The sequence below is a fragment of the Gymnoscopelus braueri genome (assembly GCF_963280865.1).
Source record: "Gymnoscopelus braueri genome assembly, chromosome: 7".
Classification (NCBI taxonomy): Eukaryota; Metazoa; Chordata; class Actinopteri; order Myctophiformes; family Myctophidae; genus Gymnoscopelus; species Gymnoscopelus braueri.
The window spans coordinates 3,755,666-3,778,221 of NC_137608.1; the positions used below are offsets into that span (position 1 = coordinate 3,755,666).

Below are 22,556 nucleotides of genomic sequence, written 5' to 3' on the forward strand. Positions count from 1 at the left end.
AGCTGGGGAATGACTCCAAAAGCCAAGTCCTAATGGAAACTGTTGACAGGAGCAGTATAAATGTACATGATATCTGAGCCTCTCTATCCAACTCCCTGACAACATAGCTATTTAATTTGATACTCCCAGTGAGGTGATTTATATTGGAAAGTGTTTTATTTCCCCCCCCCCCCCTTTGGTGTGAATGCACTGATGTCTTTTCAGAACACTTAAGTGACTGTCACAATATTCACAGTGGAAAGGTTTTTCACCAGTGTGGATACGCTGGTGCATCTTCAGAGACCCAGACCGATTGAAACTCTTGTCACAATGTTTAGAGTGGAAAGGTTTTTTATCCTGTGTGGATACGCTGGTGTGTCTTCAGTGAACCTGACTGAGTGAAACTCTTGTCACAATGTTCACAGTGGAAAGGTCTTTCTCCAGTGTGAACACGCTGATGTATTTTCAGATCAGATGACACAACGAAACTCTTGTCACAATGTTTACAGTGGAAAGGTTTTTCCCCACTGTGGACACGCTGGTGTATCTTCAGGTGAAATGACTGATTGAAACGCTTGTCACAATATTTACAGTGGAAAGGTTTTTCACCAGTGTGGATACGCTGGTGCCTCTTCAGAGAACCTGACCGACTGAAACTCTTGTCACAATGTTTACAGTGGAAAGGTTTTTCCCCACTGTGGACATTCTGGTGTATCTTCAGGTGACCTGACCGACTGAAACTCTTGCCACAATGTTTACAGTGGAAAGGTTTTTCTCCTGTGTGGATAAGCTGGTGTGTCTTCAGGGAACCTGAATCACTGAAACTCTTGTCACAATGTTTACAGTGGAAAGGTTTTTCTCCAGTGTGGATACGCTGGTGTCTCTTCAGGTCACACGACTGATTAAAACTCTTGTTACAGTGTGGACAGTGGAAAGGTTTTTCCCCAGTGTGGATACGCTGGTGTATCTTCAGGCTAAATGACTGATTAAAACACTTGTCACAATGTTTACAGTGGAAAAGTTTTTCTTTAGTGTGCACATACTGGTGTCTCTTCTGTTCAGATGACTTAGTAAAACTCTTGTCGCAATGTTCACAGTGGAAAGATTTTTCTCCTGTGTGGATACGCTGGTGTGTCTTCAGGGTATCTGACCGACTGAAACTCTTGTCACAATGTTTACAGTGGAAAGGTTTTTCTACAGTGTGGATATGCTCGTGTCTATTCAGGTAAGATGACTTAATGAAACGCTTGTTACACAGTTTACACTGGAAAGGTTTTTCTCCAGTGTGGACACCTCCACTTGTCTCCCCCCAATCATCACTGTCTTCAGTGACTTCAGTGTCAGATTCAAGTTCAACTTCAATTTCAGAGCAGTGTGAAGAGATGTCTTCATCAACTTCACCTTTCACTGCTAGTAATGTCAACATTGACCCAACAGGCTCCTCTGGTCTTTGAAGTAGCTCCGTCTGTTCCTCTTTAATATGTGGAGGCTCTGGTTCCTCCTGGAGCAGACAGGGGCTTCTCTGCTGTTCAGGCGAAACCTCCTCTTTACACACATCCATGTGCAGGATGTCTAGGAGCAGAAAAATAACACAATAGTTAACACTGGGTTCCTAAAATGTAAATCTATTTTTCTATCTATCATGGCCAATGTACAAAACTATTACCTACTAAGACCAGTTACTAAATGAGTACAGGTTGTAACTTGTTACAGGTGGTTCTGGAAACTCAGAATCAGGCTTCAAAGTTTCAGCAAGATTCTAGCTAAATACATATTTAAAAAAGTAACCTGAATCGATACATTTAGTTATTTTATCAAACAAATGAATAATGTTGAGAACAAATACTTAAAAGGTAGGGTAAGTGATATTTTTGGGTTAAAACAAAAAGTATTTTGTTAAAAGGTTAACGCACTATATTCTGATAGTAATAATTGCTATAGAGTGTATATTCAGTAACAGAAGTCTCCCCGTCTCTCCAGCTCTTTAATAAACAGAAAATACATTTTCCGGTAGGTGTCAAAATCTCAGCCAATCAGGAGAAAGTACCCATTTTCAAGCTTCATTTTTATAGTGTTCCAGTTCCAATTTTGCCTGCTCATTTCTTAGTGTCATCACTTCCAATTTCACTTGTTTAATCTATATCCTGATTGAGTTCTCTATCCTGATTGGATAAAATTGGAAATGAAACTGAAACTGAAACGAAAATGCATTTTCTGTTTTATAAAGAGCTGGAGAGACAAGGAGACTCCTTTTACTGAACAAACACTCTATAGCAATGAGTACTATCAGAATATAGAGCTATTTAACACTTATTTTAAACAAAGAAAATCACTTACCCTACCTTTAATTTGAATCAATAATATACATGACTACTTCATATGTGAGCTCTGCTTTTGGAGTAAGTTAGGCTGTAGGCCAAGCCATTTACAACTGGATTTGTCTTTACGTACAGTATGTATGTATGTATGTATGTATGTATGTATGTATGTATTGTGGCAGGCCAGAGAAAACGGAGCTGTCAGTCAAGCTCAGACTGGGGGAGGTGATAGAGGGAGTGTACTACCCTGTCCAGGTTCTACAGCCACTAGGTAAGTGGCATTGGTCACACCTGGAGCCCATCCACTAATCAGCCAGCTGGACCTTATATAACCAGCCCCAAACCGCCGGGTGTGTGAGTTCATGCCAGACAGCAAGGAGGAAGGACCTCTTGCTCTACCAGTAAGAGACTGGTAAGAAGGAAATGACAAGACAAGAGCGTGTCACGCTCAGGGAGGACAAAGACCCCAGCCGGGAAGAACCTCAGTTGTGATCCATCCCTCTTTTCCCCTCACTTTATTGAATAAATCTATATTCTGCAAACTGACTCTGAGCCTCCTGTTTTATGGTGAAACTTATCTCCACCACCCCCGGGTTGCCACATTTGGTGGAGAATACGGGTAGCCTAGGTCCAGCGAAAGTTAAACAGTAAAACAGGTACTTAGTGAGGGTGACGCTGCATTATGGAGAACGCCCTAGCCCAGCTCATCCAGAACCAGGCCCAGCAATCCCAGGGTATCCTGGCCTTACAGCAGGTGATGACCAAGCAGGGCAAACATTTGACTCAAGAGACTCTGACGGACCCTAGTAAGGTTCTTACCAAACAAACCATTGAAGATGACATTGAGGCGTACCTCGAGGTGTTCGAGAGAACAGCAGGAAGAGAGCAGTGGCCTAGGGGGAGGTGAGCAGGCATACTGGCCCTGTTTCTTACCCGGGAAGCCCAGAAGGCCTACCGGGACCGCCTCATCACTGAAGTCAATGATTACGATAAACTGAAGCTGGCCATCTTGGCCCCCTATGGGCATAACCTCCAAACCAGGGCTCAACGCTTCCACGCCTGGGTTTATGACCCAGCCACTGCCGTTTGCCCACAGATCTCCGCACTGATGTGGCTGACCCGAGCCTGGGTGGTCTCGGGGGAGGGCCCCCCGGTGGTTGACAGAATCGTTCTGGACCGGTGTGTCAGAGCTTTACCAGCGGACGCCAAACGACATACCACCCCGGTCACCAGCAGAGCGGCCACCTTCAGGGACCCGTGAGCGACGAAGGTGCTTCACCTGTGGCCAGGAGGGCCATCTGTCCTGGAGCTGTCCAGGTAATGAGGAATCCATGCCCATTGAGGGTTCCCCGGATTCTCAACAGAAGGGCAGTAGCTATCTCACCACGTGCTGGGCCCATAAGGGCACTGACGCACCCAAGCTCCCCGTCAGAATAGGAAACCGGGATGCAGAGGCCTTATTGGATTCCGGAAGTTATTTGACCCTCGTCCGGCCCGAGCTGGTGAATGGCCCCCCGGGCCCCCCTATCCCCGCATCCTGTGTCCATGGAGACTCACGAAACTATCCCACTGCCCACATCTAGGTACAGACAACCAGGGGCTCCTTTGAGGTCTGGGCCGGGGTCGAGGAAAATCTTCCGGTCCCAGTACTAATAGGGCGAGACTGCCTCATATTTTGACGGTTGTGGGGGCGTAGGAGTGCGATCCCCAAGAGAAGTGGTGTGAAGAAAACACCCCGCCGCACCCAGAACGTCAAGCGGATGCATGCCTGTGCTGCTCTTACCGGTGTTCCGCTTTCAACGGGAGCAGAGACCCAGGGGAGTGAGGACGCAGGACCAGATGGAACCTCGTCGGATGAAGTGGTTTCCGAAGCTTTCTCTGCCCCAGCAGAGACCCAGGGGGGAGGAGATGCAGAGCCCGACCTGTCCTCATCAGACGAAAACTTTGCTGAAGCTTTCTCAGAATTCCCCCTTGCTGAAGAAGAAAAGGGGTCTCGCCGGGGGCAGTTCGGGACTGCCCAATTAGAAGACCCCAACCTGGAGCACGCCAGACAGAATGTGGCCATGGTAAAGGGGAAACCTGTGGAAGGGGTGAGTGATGTCACTTTTCCACATTTTGCGGTGAAAAAATAACTTTTGTATAGGGTGGTTAAGGTGGGGGTAGGCCTGGTTGAACAGTTGCTAGTGCCTAAATGCTATATCCCCAAAGTACTGTACCTAGCCCATTCACATATGTTGGGGGCGCATTTGGGGGTGGATATTATTTACGATTCTGTGCCTATCGGTACATAACTCGGACGCCGCTTAGTCGAATAGCAGACCATCGGCCGGTCGTCGCGGGCACTCGCGCCTGGAGGCGCTCGGGCGCGACTCCTTGGCCTCAAGGTCTGCTGATTCGGCGCGGCTCCGTCATGGTCCAAAACTATACTTTATCGGCGGAAAAATAAGTTGACTGCCGCTCCTCCACCGGCAGTTCCGCGACTGCCGCTCCTCCACCGGCAGTTTCCGCGGCAGTTCCGCTGCTCCGCCGGCAGCTGACGCTCCACCGCCGGCAGTCACTGCCGGGAGCTGCCGCTCCTCCACCGGAAGTTCCGCGGACGTTCCGCGGCTGTTGCCGCTGCCGGAGAATGCACTCGCTCCTTCTGCATAATTGACACCCCCTTTGAAAGAATAGCCGTGGATATAGTAGGTCCCCTACCGAAGTCCAGTAGAGGACATCGGTACATCCTGGTCCTCCTGGACTACGCCACTCGCTACCCTAAGGCAATACCGTTATGCACGGCGAACGCTAAATCTGTGGCCAAAGAGCTGTTCCTTCTCTTCAGTCGGGTCGGCATTGCCAAAGAGGTCCTGACAGACCAAGGGAGCTGGTTTATGTCTCGGGTGATGAAGGAGATGTACAAGTTGCTGAAGGTGAGGCAGATAAGAACGTCCGTCTACCACTCAGTGACGGATGGTCTCGTTGAACGTTTCAATCAACCCTAAAACAAATGCTGAGAAAAGTTGTCGATGGGAAAAATTTGGACCAACTATTCACTTTTGTGTTGTTTTCCATCCAAGAGGTACCCCAAGCTTCCACAGGCTTTTCACCGTTTGAGTTGCTGTATGGACGGAGACCCAGGGGCATGCTCGATCTGGCCAAAGAGGAGCAGGGACCAGAGTATGTGGACCAGATACAAGCGAGGATGGGTAAAATCTGGCCTCTGGTGCGCCAACATATGCAGCAGGCCCAACAAGCTCAAGCCTGTGTCTACAACCGGAACGCCCAAATAAGGGAGTTCCGGTCCGGTGAGCTGGTATTGGTCTTGGTCCCAACCGCCGAGTGCAAATTCCTGGCCAAGTGGCATGGGCCCTATGAGGTAGTCGAGAAGGTCACGGAGGTCAACTACAAGGTGAGACAACCTGGGAGGAGAAAAACCTGTCAAATCTATCATGTCAATCTTATGAAAAAGTGGCACCCCCAAGATTGTCTTCCCATGCCATCATTGACTGTCGAGGTCCTAGGCTCTGATCCCTCACAGGTACCTCTCGGCCCCCAACTGGCCCCGGCCCACCGGCAAGATCTGACCGAGCTGTCCAGCCAGTTTAAAGACGTGTTCTCCGACCTGCCACGGCGCACCAAGGTAATTCAGCATGACATCGTCACAGAGCCAGGAAAGAAGGTGAGGCTGCGGCCGGATCGCATTCCAGAGGCTAAGAGGGAGACCATCAGAGAGGAGGTCAAAAAGATGCTGGAATTAGGTGTAATTGAAGAGTCTCATACTGCCTGGTCCAGCCCCATTGTCCTAGTTCCAAAGCCAGATGGCAGTTAGAGGTTCTGCAATGACTTTAGGAAACTAAATGAGATATCCAACTTTGATGCCTACCCGATGCCCAGGGTCGACAAGCTAATTGAGTGTTTAGGTCCTGCCCGGTTCATATCCACCCTGGACCTCACCAAGGGGTACTGGCAGGTACCCCTCACTCAAGCCGCCAGGGAGAAGACTGCCTTTTCTACCCCCGATGGTCTGTACCACTACAGGGTCCTGCCTTTTGGGGTCCATGGGGCGCCAGCAACGTTCCAGCGAATGATGGACCGAATACTCCGGCCGCATCGTGAGTATGCAGCGGCCTACTTGGATGACATAATCATACATAGCCGGGACTGGGCTTCCCATCTAGGCCACCTGAGGGCCGTCCTGGGCGCCTTGCGACGAGCTGGCCTGACGGCAAACCCCCAAAAATGCCACCTGGGCCTAGAGGAGGCCTAATACATGGGTTACACTATCGGAAGAGGCAGTGTAAAACCCCAGCACCGGAAGGTGGACGTGGTTCAAACCTGGCCTAAACCCACCACTAAAGGTAAGGTAAAAACATTCTTAGGCTTAGTAGGATAGTATCAATGTTTTATACCGCACTTTGCTACCATATGCAGCCCCCCTACATGAGATGACAAGGAAAAACGGTCCGCATCATGTCCTCTGGACTGCTGAAGCGGAGGGAGCATTTGCCGCCCTTCAGAAGGCCCTTTGCACAGAGCCGGTTCTGAGGACACCAAACTTTAAAGAACCTTTCATTGTCCAAGCTGATGCCTCTGGGACGGGAGTAGGAGCGGTGCTGACCCAAGTCCAAGGTGGGGAGGAACACCCTGTCACCTATAACAGCCGTAAGTTGCAAAAACATGAACTAAATTACTCTACCGTAGAGAAGGAGTGTCTGGCAATTAAGTGGGCATTACACAAACTACGATATTATCTGTTAGGACGTAAATTCACTCTAGTAACAGACCATGCACCCCTAAAGTGGATGTCAATGGCCAAGGACAATAATGCACGTGTCACACGATGGTTTTTGGTCCTGCAAAACTTTCATTTTCATTTTGAGCACAGGTCTGGCAAAGCCCATGGGAATGCAGATGCCCTGTCCAGGAGAGAGGACTGCTGTTTTGTGGACGCTCCTAGCCTCTGCCTGGAGCTGGTGGGGGGGGGGGGGGGGGATGTGGCAGGCCAGGGAAAACTGAGCTGTCAGTCAAGCTCAGACTGGGGGAGGTGATAGAGGGAGTGTACTACCCTGTCCAGGTTCTACAGCCACTAGGTAAGTGGCATTGGTCACACCTGGAGCCCATCCACTAATCAGCCACTGCACTGAAATCTGGAAATTGTTGAAGATATGCAATTTTTAATGTTGTTAATCACACAGTGCACATATGTGATTTAAAGTATGTGATCTAAACGCGTTGAGTTGCACACTGCAACAAGGCAGTGCCAAATAAAGTGTATGTGACTGCATTGGCTATTTCTCACCTCAAACATTTTTGCAAACATTTAATGTACTGTTTATAACGTAATTAATAATTCACCATTAGGCCATCCTCTTTGTTCAGATTCAACATAGTAGCACAATTTAGTAGCATAATTATGAATCATAGCTGTTTGAAAGACAACTTGACATGTGCTTATTATAATTATGTTAAAATGAATCTCAAAAACAGATTCAGAGCTGCGCTACTGAATCTGTCGGGAGAACGTGTGAGCGTTGAACTACAAGTGGGCGTGCCTTCAGATGAGGAAACAAGCTGCGCTTTACTAAATAAAATGTAGTGGGCGGGATTTACATCTGTGCGTTCGCTTCCCACTCGAAACAAACCCAAACTCATTCAACAATAGCGTCCTCGGAGCCGACAAAACCACGGAAAGTTAGTAACATTTTAACTTGTTCTTTTATCATAGAAACAAGTGGGCTTATAACCAAAATAATCCATGTTCTTTGGGAGAAATGGTGTTAGTGTTCCGTGGAGAAATATTGTTAGTGGGAATGAAAACATAGGCGCATCACCGGAAGTGGAGGGCTGAGGGCATGTCCAAACCCACTCATCGTCTGTCTATTTAATCACTCCCCCCAGAGTCAAATGCAAAAGTGAAAAACGCTGGGATGCTGTTTTTCCTTTTTATTTAACGATGGGTTCCCAGATTGTGTTAAAATTGGTTGGAGTTTCCGCCCAGAGATTGGGAGGTCCGGGTTCAATCCCTGTTCAATGTCTCCCCGCTTGGCACTCAGCATCAATGGTTGGATTGGGGAAAGTCCTTGCAACATGCTTGCATCATGTCCAGAGGTTGTACTTGTACATCATGGCTGGGGGATATACTTGTACATCAAGCCACCTCACGCCACAGAAACAGGAGATAAGCTCCTGCCCTATGGGCCACATGGCACAGGAATAATTGGTTCTCAAGGCTACCTACTTACCCGCCGATGTAATCTCATGTTGTTTTTGTTTGTAATTAAGATTGATGTAAAACTTCAACAATTATATATATTTTTGGCATCTAACTATGTCCCCATTACGACCACGGATATTCTCTGAAACTGTGAGAAAAATACTAAGTGAACTATTACTAATGTTGAGCAGGGTCGACTCTGTACTTGGTCCTCTCTTTTTTCCCTCTACACTAAATCTTTTGTGATGCATTGTGTGCTTTTAGATCTGTTTTTATTCCCCAAATGTTAATTTCAGCAAATGCCCCCCCCCCCCAGCATAGGGACCGCAAATCAAGAAGCTTGTCAAATATCTGTTATCTCACACAGATCAGACTCACAGACCCATTTCTAGACCTCTCACCTCCTACAGAGATGCCATACAAATCCGTTTTCATAGTTTTCAACTACTACCAAACTTTAACCAGGCATTTCTGGCTTTCATGTGTGGATGTGCTTCTGTTTCATTAAAAATAGTAAAAAATAGCAAAGAGGTTTAGGGATAATGGGCAAGGCACCGGCGAAAATAGGGCCCTTAGGCTAAAAGGCACAAAAAGTCCTGGGGACTTGTTTCCATTGTGGTCCTATAATATCTGGATATTATTATTGTCATGGTATTTTTTGCCAATACTATCAATAGTGAAAATACGTACCGAGGTGTGGGTGGTCTTCAGGTTCCTCCTGTTTAATATAAATGTCCCTGGCTGAGTCTGGAGAGTTCATCTTCACCTGCAGTCTGGACTCCACACACTGGTCTGAAATGAAACAATTGAATAATGACTTTAATAACTGGAGACCCAGCAGTGGTGTCAACAATAACTATTTGCAGAATGAAAGGCAAAATGGCCAACGCCAACTTTCCAAAATATGAATCCTCTGTGCAAAGATTGAGACTTCATTCTATGGAAATAATCACGCGTAAGATTACACAAGGGAAAATGAGTAACAGGAAGAGTGGGCATCAAGGAAGAGTGGGCACCTCGATGTAAAATTGGCTATTCTGTCCAAAATGTAAAGAAATGCAATATTTTGAATATTTGTATATATTTATATATTGCAAAGTATACATGATTAGAGCACGATTGAACATTTGACAATTCAGGTCTAATATTTCTACAATTGTGACAAAACCTGAATATCCAATCATTTTACGCATAAACACGAAGTTGAAGGGTAAATTTAAGTCTGATAATGACGTACTAGCCGTAGAATACGACTCCTGTAGACGTATTTATGATTATGACGTTTTCAATCTACGAGAGTCGTAGGGTAGATCCCCCATGGACAACTGGACTGTCAGCTCCAAGCCCGTAGATCTCCAAACAGGTACAAATGCAAAAAAAAAACAGTTGCTTACCCCCACGCCCCAAATGTTAACTCTTTCTACGGTGTAGTAGTGCAATGTAATAATCCATATTTTTCAATAAAGAAGTGTTTTAACGCCGTCTGTCTTCTCCCCTCGTTAACTTCCTGTTTAAATTGTTTGTATTTCCGGATGCGCTTCGTCACTATCGCCCATTGTGAATTTCCGACAGAATCGGCCACAGACGGCATTAAAACACTTCTTTATTGAAAAATATGGATTATTACATTTCACCACTACTCCGTAGAAAGAGTTAACATTTGGAGCGTGGGGGTAAGCACCTTTTTTTTGCATTTGTACATGTTTAGAGATCTACGGGCTAGGAGCTGAAAGTCCAGTTGTCCATGGGGGATCTACCCTACAACTCTCGTAGATTGAAAATGTCAGAATCATAAATACGTCTACGAGAGTCGTATTCTACGGCTAATGACGTACCATGGCATGCATGTTCACATCATGTATACTTTACACTACTTAAGCACAATTCTTCAAACATTTAATGTTTTAAAATTTTGGATGAAATAGCAATTATCGAGGTACCCACTCTTTATCACCACTCTTCTTGTATCTGGAAGAAAATATCAAAAGAAGGACTCCTGCAATGCAAATCATGGTCTAAAGTGAATAAGGTGAAAGTAGCCGAATGTGATTTTAATGTTTCTGCCGCCATGCATCCCATCCTTCCTTCTGCACCCACCCCACAATCACTGTTCAGTTAATACCACACTTTAACCAGGAATTTCAGGCTTTCATGGCTGGAGGTGCTTTTGTTTCATGACGTCATGCTAGCCTTAGATCAAGACTATCATAGATAGTCGTAGATTAATAGCCTCTACACACTGCCCGACATTTGACCCGATAAGGCTCTCGGGGATATTTTTTGGTGATCGCAGAGAAAACCACCGATCTCAGTCCAGATCGGGCGTTCCTCGGCGAGGTGTTGATCTCGCAGTGTGTAAGGTACTCCGAGAAGAAACACCCCGATAAATTGCGCTCGGCGAGCAGTTCCCGATAATTTTTACTTTTCTACCATGTTGGATATTTGGGCTTGTCGGACCCCATGAGAGCCGTGCTACAGCCAATCAAAGCACAGTACCAGCCAGCGAGGTAGCTGGTGGGAAAACTATTTTATTATCAGCATGATTCACTGTTGAGTCTAATACAACAGAGACGCACCGTGGCTAGTCCTCCCGCATAGAACCGCAATATTACCGTAGACAGTCCAGTCCTGCTGTATTAGTTTAAACATGATAAACAGATTGATAGAGTGAGCGATCCTGCACGACGATGGGGCTGTTTGAGGAATAGGGCTTGCAGACACAGAGAGAGAGAGAGAGAGAGAGAGAGAGAGAGAGAGAGAGAGAGAGAGAGAGAGAGAGAGAGAGAGCTGTGTGCGTGTGTGTGCGTGTGTGTGCGTGTGTGTGTGTGTGTGTGTGTGTGTGTGTGTGTGTGACGCACGTATGTCTGAACAGTATTGCCAGGTTTTGCGTGAGAAATAAGCAACCAGGTCTATGAAAACAAGCCCAACAAACTATAGGCCACATGAGCACTTTAAACCTATATACAAATAAAATAGCTCACAACGCGTCGCAACTATTTTCAAAGAAAAAAAGCAACATTAAGAAATAAAGCCAAATAAGCAACTACACTTTGGAAATAAGCTAAAAAGAAACGCAACCACCAATATTTTTTTTTACAAGAAACTCGCTTATAATAAGTGGACACGGCAACACTGCTTCTGATCTGAATTGGACTCTGGTTGACTTTTGTTTTGAAACGTTTGTTTCAGAGAGGGAGAGTGAGAGAGAGAGAGAAATTGAGAATTATTTAATGCCAATCATTAGCGTCCCGTCTCGGTCTCGCGCATATATCACGGGAGCCTTTCACGTTTTCGTGAGACGTTTGGAATAAAAACAAATGTATGTATTGGGTCGGGATCACATCGTGGTGAAATATCTTGTAATCAGTGAACCCCTGTCGGCGACCAATCTATCGTGAGAGAATCACAACGATATATTTAGCCCGATTTCAAGAGAGAAACTCGTGCAATGTGAAATGCTTAACGATCTGTTCAATCGCCGACCATTTCAAATGTCGGGCAGTGTGTAGAGGCCATAAGGAGTGTAAAACCCTACTCACTGCCCTAAAGAAAGTTCCGTGAGCAACGATAGGACATCATGTTTTTGAGCCCGCCACTTTTTATTTGAGCCCTGTCCGGCTTAGCGGAGAGTGTGGTGTTGTAGAGGAGGTCTCCCTGAACGCGTGCGTATGTTCAAAGTGTTGCCTCGCGGAGCCGTCTCCTGTGCAGCGCCCACTATTGTCTGAAAGCGGCACTAAAGAAACACCGTCAGGAGGCTACAATTCGAAAATGGCCCCTGTCAAAGTCATAACCTAACCCCTCCTCTTTTTTCTCTTGTAAATATTTTTTATTTTTCATACCAGTAACCTGTAAGTGTATGACGTTCTGTATAGTAGTGTGTATATCTGTCTGTCTCTTATATTTCATCATCATTTGTGTGCGTGGGGACCTCATTTTAAACAAGCCTAGTGCTTTATGAGCCTTCCAGTTTAGTAGACCTTGTATTGTGAATCTGTACCTCCATGTACTGTTGTTCACATGTCTTACTAAATAAAGTACATCAATCAATCAATCAGATGTTTTATTGAGTCTGACTTTTACTTTCGTATCTAGAGTCTTAACTAACACCCCTCCAGTTTTTTCTGGAACGTCACCAGTAATGCCCGTATTTCTCCCAACATGTACAAATGCAAAATATAAGGTGATTACCCGCTTGCCCCAAATGTTAACTAGGTGTCCGGCGTGTTTGTGCAATGTATCAGTCCATAAGTTTCAATACAGTAGTGTTTTAATCCCGTCTGTGGCCGAACGCCGCCCCCCCCCCCTCGTTTACTACCTGTTTACATTGAGTGTAATTCTGGCTTTCACCGGATGCGCCCCTTACCTACCGTCCATTGGGAACTTCCGACAGAATCGTCCACAAACGGGATTCAAACACTTCTTTATTGAAAAATATGGACTAATACATTACCAAAAACACACCGGACACCTAGTTAACATTTGGGGCAAGCGGGTAATCACCTTATATTTCGCATTTGTACATGTTTGGAGAAATACGGGCATTACTGGGAGGGGGGGGGGCAGCCCTTAAACGTAACCAAAAAAGTGAAAGAAAGAGAGAGAGAGAGCACATGAAACTTACTGAGGAGTGGATGGTCTTCAGGTTCCTCCTGTTTAATAGAAATGTCACTGGTTGAGTCTGGAGGAGAGTTCATCTTCACCAAATATCAAACAGTCTTTGCCTTTGTGTGGAAATTACTCCTGTTGTCACAACAACGTGCAGCTTGTCACTCTAACACAGGTTATACACAAAGGTTTGTTCACTACACATATAATATTATAACACAATGATATTCTCTGTATCACGTTTGTTTGTCTCTGTCCCAAACCTGGTGGATGTGTTTCAACCCGGACGAAATAGAGGGACGGACAGGCACCAGACCCGTGTCCCTCCCTTTCTCTCGTCCGGGTTGAAACACACACTTAAGTCTTGTTGTGTTCCCGCAGATTGCTAGCCCCACGAACACACTTATTAGAACATCACTCAGGGCATACTGGTGAACCCAGGACTTATCCCCAAGTTGACAAAATAAGAATATAATATTGAATATTCTATATTTTATTTTTTATTTTTCTTCTAGTGGTTTAGTTGCAGTTTCATCTGGAGTGGACATGGTTTCACAGTGATTGTGATCTACCACCAGCAGAGGGCAGTAGAACATTGCACAGTAGAACAGCAAGTTGTCAGGTAGTGATTATTCTAGGAATACACAAGCATGTGTGTGTGTGTGTGTGTGTGTGTGTGTGTGTGTGTGTGTGTGTGTGTGTGTGTGTGTGTGTGTGTGTGTGTGTGTGTGTGTGTGTGTGTGTGCGTGTGTGGATACACTGGTGTAACTTAAGGTGACCTAACCCATCAAAACTCTTCCCACAATGTTAACAGTGGAATGATTTTTCTCCATTGTGGACATACTGGTGTCTCTTCAGCTGACCTCCTGACTAACTGAAACTCTTGTCAAAATGTTTACAATGGAGATTTTTCTCCAGTGAGGATAAGCTCAGGGGTCTTTAGATTGCCTAACCCACTGAATCTCTTGACACAATGTCTACAGTGGAGAGGTTTTTCTCCAGTGTGTGTCTTCCACACATCCAAAATGTAGTAATATTTGGCGATCATAGCGTATGTTTCACCTTCCTGATAATAATCGATTAACCATATAGCATAATAATGAAACATCTTGTGTGTGCATGCACTATAGTGTTTTCCATATGCTTTAATTTGCTATCACATCACAATGTAATAATGTAATACAACTAAATTATTAACATTGTCACAAATACTGCCATAATTCATAAAAAATGCATGCAAAATGTTGTTTCCCTGAGTTAACTGATATTTAATAAGTAAAATAATTGAAATAGTGCCCCATTTATTGGGCATGTAATAGAACACAGAAAAAATAAATCATAATATAAAAACTATAACATTCTAGTAAAACAGTTCTACCTTATACAATTGATATGGTTTACATAGTCATTTATAGTATAAATTAATAACTCCAAAATCATTTGCAATACCTCTAGGTAAAAAAGAAATAAAGTTACCGTTATCATAAACTGATTGACTGAAACAAAAGAGCTGGGGAATGACTCCAAAAGCCAAGTCCTAATGGAAACTGTTGACAGGAGCAGTATAAATATACATGATATTTGTGCCTCTCTATCCATCTCTATCCTCCCAGTGAGGTGATTTATATTGGAAAGTGTTTTATTTTTTGGTGTGAATGCCCTGATGTCTTTTCAGAGCACTTAACTGACTGAAAATCTTGTCACAATGTTTACAGTGGAAAGGTTTTTATCATGTGTGGATACGCTGGTGTGTCTTCAGTGAACCTGACTGAGTGAAACTCTTGTCACAATGTTCACAGTGGAAAGGTCTTTCTCCAGTGTGAACACGCTGGTGTATCTTCAAGTCACAATTAAACTCTTGTCACAATGTTTACAGTGGAAAGGTTTTTCTCCACTGTGGATATGCTGGTGTGTCTTCAGGTGAAATGACTGATTGAAACACTTGTCACAATGTTTTTTCTCCAGTGTGGATACGCTGGTGTGTCTTCAGGTGAAATGACTGATTGAAACACTTGTCACAATGTTTACAGTGGAAAGGTCTTTCTCCAGTGTGGATACGCTGGTGTGTCTTCAGAGAACCTGACCGACTGAAACTCTTGTCACAATGTTTACAGTGGAAAGGTTTTTCTCCTGTGTGGATACGCTGGTGTGTCTTCAGGTTATCTGACTTATTGAAACTCTTGTCACAATGTTTACAGTGGAAAGGTTTTTCTTTAGTGTGGACACGCTGGTGTGTCTTCAGGTCAAATGACTGAGTAAAACCCTTGTTGCAATGTTCACAGTGGAAAGGTTTTTCTCCTGTGTGGATATGCTGGTGTGTCTTCAGTTGAAACGACTGATTGAAACACTTGTCACAATGTTTACAGTGGAAAGGTTTTTCTCCAGTGTGGATACGCTGGTGTGTCTTCAGAGAACCTGACCGACTGAAACTCTTGTCACAATGTTTACAGTGGAAAGGTTTTTCTCCTGTGTGGATACGCTGGTGTGTCTTCAGGTTATCTGACTTATTGAAACTCTTGTCACAATATTTACAATGGAAAGGTTTTTCTCCAGTGTGAACAGGCTGGTGTGTTTTCAAGGTACCTGATTCACTGAAACTCTTGTCACACTGTTTACAATGGAAAGGTTGAGAAAGCAGGTGTTTTCTCTTAATATAATACCTTGAAGTGTTTTCTACAGTGTGTACAAGCTGGTGTGTCTTCAGGTGATATGACTGACTGAAACTCTTGGCAAACCGTGTAGAGTTGAAAGGTTTTTCTCCATTATGGATCACCTGGTGTCTCTTGAGACAATCTGAACTGCTGAAACTACACAGTTTACACTGGACAGGTGTTTCTCCAGTGTGGACATCTCCACTTGTCTCCCCCCTATCATCAATGTCTTCAGTGACTTCAGTATCAGATTCAAGTTCAACTTCAATTTCAGAGCAGTGTGAAGAGATGTGTTCATCATCAACTTCACCTTTCACTGCTAGTAATGTCAACATTGACCCAACAGGCTCCTCTGGTCTTTGAAGTAGCTCTGCCTGTTCCTCTTTAATGTGTGGAGGCTCTGGTTCCTCCTGGAGCAGACTGGGGCTCCTCTCCTGTTCAGGCAAAACCTCCTCTTTACACACAACCATGTGCAAGATGTCTAGGAGCAGAAAAAGAACACATTAGTCAACACTGGATTCCTAAAAATGTAAATCTATTTTTCTATCTTCCATGGCCAATGTACAAAACTATTACCTACTAAGACTGACCAGTCACTAAATGAGTACAGATTGTAACTTGTTACAGGTGGTTCTGGAAACTCAAAATCAGGCTTCAAAGTTTCAGCAAGATTCTAGCTAAATACATATTTGAAAAAGTAACCTGAATAGATATATTTAGTTATTTTATCAAACAAATGAATAATGTTGAGAACAAATACTTAATTTGAATCAATAATATACATGACTACTTCATATGTGAGCTCTGCTTTGGGAGTAAGTTAGGCTGTAGGCCAAGCCATTTACAACTGGATTTGTCTTTACGTACAGTATGTATGTATGTATGTATGTATATACTGTATGTATGTATGTATGTATGTATGTATGTATGTATGTATGTATGTATGTATGTATGTATGTATGTATGTATGTATGTATGCATGTATGTATGTATGCATGCATGCATGCATGCATGTATGCATGTATGTATGCATGTATGTCACCTCCAAGGTAGACCAATCATAGCTCATGCTAAGTGCACAGACTAGTACATGTCTGGTTAAAGTATGTCTAGAAATGAGACTTGAATCTGTGTGTGACTGGGGCTAATTTCACAAACCACTGTACCGATCATGCCAAATTTCTGTGCATGCTGCCAGTAGGCCAAGCAAGTATTATTACTTTACATATAACATAATGTGCTGCAAGTTATGATCATGTTTCAGTTTTGTACAGATCAGATTATTTAAGTGCAGACTGTAAGCTTTCAAGTGACGTGACATGCACTGAAATCTGCAAATTGTTTAAGATATGCAATTTTTAATGTTGTTAATCACACAGTGCACATATGTGATTTAAAGTATGTGATCTAAACGCGTTGAGTTGCACACTGCAACAAGGCAGTGCCAAATAAAGTGTATGTGACTGCATTGCTATTTCTCACCTCAAACCTTTTTGCAAACATTTAATGTACTGTTTATAACGTAATTAATAATTCACCATTAGGCCATCCTCTTTGTTCAGATTCAACATAGTAGCACAAATAAGTAGCATAATTATGAATCATAGCTGTTTGAAAGACTACTTGACAAGTGCTTATTATAAATATGTTAAAATGAATCTCAAGAACAGATTCGGAGCTGCGCTACTGGATCTGTCGGAAGAACGTGTGAGCGTTGGCCTACAAGTGGGCGTGCCTTCAGATCAGCAAGCAGGCTGCGCTTTACTAAATCAAATGTAGTGGGCGGGATTTACATCTGTGCGTTCGCTTCCTACTGGAAACAAACCCAAACTCATTCAACAATAGCGTCCTCAGAGCAGACAAAACCACAGAAGGTTAGTAACATTTTAACTTGTTTTTTCATCATAGAAACAAGTGGGCTTAAAACAATCTGTTCTTTGGGAGGAATGGTGTTAGTGTTCTGTGGAGAAATATTGTTAGTGGGAATGAAAACATAGGCGCATCACCGGAAGTGGAGGGCTGAGGGCATGTCCAAACCCCGGTTTCCAGTCATCGTCTGTCTACTTAATCACTCCCCCCAGAGTCAAATGCAAAAGTGAAAAACGCTGGGATGCTGTTTTTCCTTTTTATTTGACGATGGGTTCCCAGATTGTGTTAAAATTGGTTGGAGTTTCCGCCCAGAGTTTGGGAGGTCCGGGTTCAATCCCTGTTCAATGTCTCTGGGGCGGCCATAGCTGAGTGGTTAGTGAGCCCGCCTAGGGAACCAGAGGCCCTGGTTGCCCCAGGTTCGATTCCAGGCTATCCCAGCATATGTGCCGATGATATGAAATTTGTCCCTGAGCAAGACTCTTAACCCCAATTGCTCACAGGTTCTCATTGGAAACAAGACCGCAAGGACTTTCATGAACGACCTGTTAAAAGGAATTATCCTTATCCTTATCCTCCCCGCTTGGCACTCAGCATCAAGGGTTGGATTAGGGTAAATCCTTGCAACATGCTTGCATCATGTCCAGAGGTTGTACTTTTACATCATGGCTGGGGGATATACTTGTACATCAAGCCACCTCACGCCACAGAAACAGGAGATAAGCTCCTGCCCTATGGGCCACATGGCTCAGGAATAATTGGTTCTCAAGGCTACCTACTTACCCGCCGATGTAATCTCATGTTGTTTTTGTTTGTAATTAAGATTGATGTAAAACTTCAACAATTATATATTTTTTGGCATCTAACTATGTCCCCATTACGACCACGGATATTCTCTAAAACTGTGAGAAAAAATACTAAGTGAACTATTACTAATGTTGAGCAGGGTCGACTGTACTTGGTCCTCTCTTTTTTCCCTCACTAAATCTTTTGTGATGCATTGTGTGCTTGTAGATCAGTTTTTATTCCCCAAATGTTAATTTCAGCAACTTGACTTCATTAGTCAAACAATGTACATAGCGCGGAGGTACAGTAAAACATATAGGGCTCTATTTTCCCCGGTGCCTTAACCATTATCCCTAAACTTCTTTGACATTTTTTACTATTTTTAAAAACATGTTCAAATAGTTCAAATACACCTACAAGCTCACAACGTGTCGATGTAGATCGGCTAGTTGCACTATTTGAAAATGTTTTTAAAAATAGTAAAAAATGGCAAAGAGGTTTAGGGATAATGGGCAAGGCACCGGCGAAAATAGGGCCCTTAGGCTAAAAGGCACAAAAGGTCCTGGGGACTTGTTTCCATTGTGGTCCTATAATATCTGGATATTATTATTGTCATGGTATTTTTTGCCAAGACTATCATATAATAGTGAAAATACGTACTGAGGTGTGGGTGGTCTTCTCCTGTTCCTCCTGTTTAATAGAAATGTCCCTGGCTGAGTCTGGAGAGTTCATCTTCACCTGCAGTCTGGACTCCACACACTGGTCTGAAATGAAGCAATTGAATAATGACTTTAATAACTGGAGACCCAGCAGTGGTGTCAACAATAACTATTAGCAGAATGAAAGGCAAAATGGCCAACTTTCCAAAATATGAATCCTCTGTGCAAAGATTGAGACTTAATTCTATGGAAATAATCACGCGATTCACGCGTAAGATTACACAAGGGAAAATGAGTAACAGGAAGAGTGGGCATCAAGGAAGAGTGGGAACCTTGATGTAAAATTGGCTATTTTGTCCAAAATGTAAAGAAATGCAATATTTTGACTATTTGTATATTTATATATTGCAAAGTATACATGATTAGAACACGATTGAACATTTGACAATTAAGGTCTAATATTTCTACAATTGTGACAAAACCTGAATATCCAATCATTTTAGGCATAAACACGAAGTTGAAGGGTAAATAAGTCTGATAATGACTAGCCGTAGAAGTATTTATGATTCTGACGTTTTCAATCTACGAGAGTCGTAGGGTAGATACCCCATGGACAACTGGACTTTCAGCTCCTAGACCGTAGATCTCCAACATGTACAAATACAAAAAAAAAGGTGCTTACCCCCACGCCCCAAATGTTAACTCTTTCTACGGTTTAGTAGTGCAATGTAATAATCCATATTTTTCAATAAAGAAGTGTTTTAACGCCGTCTGTCTATCTAAAAATGATTTATTTTCTATCAATTGCACACCCCATGAAGCCTTGAATACATGGATTAATTTAGTTTTTTGTCGCATTCCTAAGCCAATAATTTGATGCCCGGGTGTATTTCCGGTAGGAGACACAAATAATCTACTTTGTGTCTCCTACCGGATACATTAGCCGGTAGGAGACAGGAATCAAATTATTAGCCTAGGAATGCGACAAAAACACAAATAAATCCATGGATTCAAGGCTTCATGGGGTGTGCAATTGATAGAAAATAAGTCATTTTTTGGGTGAACTACTCCTTTAACCAGTAATTTCAGGCTTTCATGGCTGGAGGTGCTTTTGTTTCATGACGTCATTCTAGCCTTAGATCAAGACTGTCGTAGATATGTTTTATTGAGTCTGACTTTTACTTTAGTACCTACGAGTACAAATGCGAAATATAAGGTGATTACCCACTTGCCCCAAATGTTAACTAGCAGTCCGGAGCATTTGTGCAATGTATTAGTCCATAATTTTCAATAAATAAGTGTTTTAATCCTGTCTGTGGCCGAACGCCATTCCCCCCTCGTTTACTTTCTGTTTACATTGAGTGTAATTCTGGCTTTCACCGGATGCGCCCCGTCATTACTACCCATTGGGAACTTCCGACAGAATCGGCCACAGACGGGATTAAAACACTTCTTTATTGAAAAATATTGACTAATAAATTGCACAAATACTCGGACACCGAGGTAACACTTAAGGCAAGCGGGTAATCACCTTATATTTTGCATTTGTACATGTTTGGAGAAATACGGGCTTTACTGGTGACATTTCAGGGCAATCTGGGGGGATGGGGGGAAGACATGCACTTAGCGGCTTGAGCTGTGTTTTTTTTTTTTTGCATTGCTTTTGGATTTTGGTAATGAGAATAAATTATGTTAAAAAGGAATGTTGAGATACATTTTAATTATGGCTACGCATTTCGGGATATTATCACCAAAGATGATCATATATACAGTGACAATTAGATATTGTGGCAGCCCCTCGACAGAACCAAAAAAGTGAAAGAAGGAGAGAGAGCACATGAAACTTACTGAGGAGTGGATGGTCTTCAGGTTCCTCCTGTTTAATAAAAATGTCACTGGTTGAGTCTGGAGAATTAATCTTCACCAAACATACCAAAAAAAAGCTTTGTGTGGAAATTCCTCCTGTTGTCACAACAACGTAGCTGACACAGCTTATACACAATTGTTTGTTCACAACAAATATAATATTATAACACATATTCTCTGTATCACGTTTGTTTGTCTCTCTCCCAAACGTGGTGGACGTGTTTCAACCCGGGCGAGAGAGAGGGACGGACACCAGACCCATGTCCTTCTCTCTCTCTCGTCCGGAATGAAACACACACAAAGAAACCGTTACCTCATTGGTAGTCTCGCGTTACCAGACTGTTGCCTCCCACAATTTTCAAATATTTCCGGCATACAGTCTGGGACTCGGAAGCTCTGATCATGATTAGAATATAAACCGGATGTGGAGCCTCCTCTCCATTTCCGTTTCGTCTTTACAGTCGCGCAAATTTATCCTAATAAAAATACAAATCATCTAAGTATACATAGCTTGCTGCTTAGCAGAAATGGAAATTAAAAAGTAAAGTGTAAAGATATTTTAAATATATTTTCGTGAACGGAAGTGCCAGTTTCCTCTCTCGGATTTTGGGAGTTGTAGTTCCAGACTCTATATAGCATTCCGAGATTGTGGAATAGTTGTCTGGCTACGCGAGACTACCTCATTGGTAACCTCGGTCCCAGCCTCACTCATCTGCGAAAAGAAGAGCCTGGTCACGACCTAAAGCAGCGAGTGTCTAGGAAGTCCTGAGTGGACAGGATTTCCGTTTCCCCCGGAAACGATATTTTTTGACCAATCACAACACTCGTTTCATTCACGGAGAATGTTAACAGATTTGAAAAGCATCAACGTCATTTCCTTGGGCGGTACTTCCGCCAAATTCAACCATTTCCGGTTGTCAACTTCCTAGACAACCAACATCCCAGGTCTTGCCCAGGGTGCCTCATAGCATAGAGTTAAAAAAAAATAAGCTCATCTAGACCATATTCACACGGCGGCCATATTGCCATTAAGTCAATGAAATGCCACCCCAGTTGCCACCCCAGTTGCCACAGCAACACAATGTTAAATTCCAAAATGGCCACCGTGTGAATATGGACTATTGGCCTCTGCAGTTCATTGGAGCGACCTGTTTAGTATGCGAACGGCCTTTTCCTGGGAAGTTGAAGCGCAAGGGGGGGGGGGGGGGCGGGACACACAATATGTACAAGATTTTCATACTAAAATGGCTTTTTTTTGTGACACAAATGAGGAGAAAATCAACTTTGTTATCGACTTTTCTCTATCCCAGCAACACACTCTCGCGAGATTTGGGAAGATATCTGAAGGGTCCATCTCGGTCCATCTGACGGACGAAATAGAGGGCTCTGTCCCTTATATTAGATTTTATCATTATATTAGATTTTAACTATGCTCTGTCCCCATAAGATGCTCTAAAAACTGATAAACTGAGATTCTGAATATAGTATGTGAAATCATATGGACATATTAAAAAATAAATACAATGTGTGTTCCAATGCTCAATATCATTTTTCCATTATTAAATGTCTAGGTTGATGGGGTATGATTTGGGAATCATGACATTTTGTTAAACATTCATGCTAAACACTA

At 43.4% G+C, this 22,556-nt stretch overlaps 2 protein-coding genes across 2 annotated transcripts in view; both read right to left on the reverse strand.

Moving 5' to 3' along the window:
• LOC308089392 (major facilitator superfamily domain-containing protein 6-A-like) overlaps positions 1 to 22,556 on the reverse strand; it is a 278,032-nt gene that overhangs the window by 184,817 nt on the left and 70,659 nt on the right. The window lies entirely within an intron of this gene.
• Positions 30 to 13,341, reverse strand: LOC308088288 (uncharacterized protein; the record flags this gene model as incomplete). The annotated part of the gene is made up of 4 exons (XM_080432689.1): positions 13,115 to 13,341; positions 9,184 to 9,285; positions 1,023 to 1,551; positions 30 to 39 (listed from the first exon to the last, which is right to left on the reverse strand). Exons 1-4 carry the CDS (start codon positions 13,185 to 13,187, stop codon positions 30 to 32), a joined length of 714 nt encoding a protein of 237 aa, XP_080288815.1. The 5' UTR covers positions 13,188 to 13,341.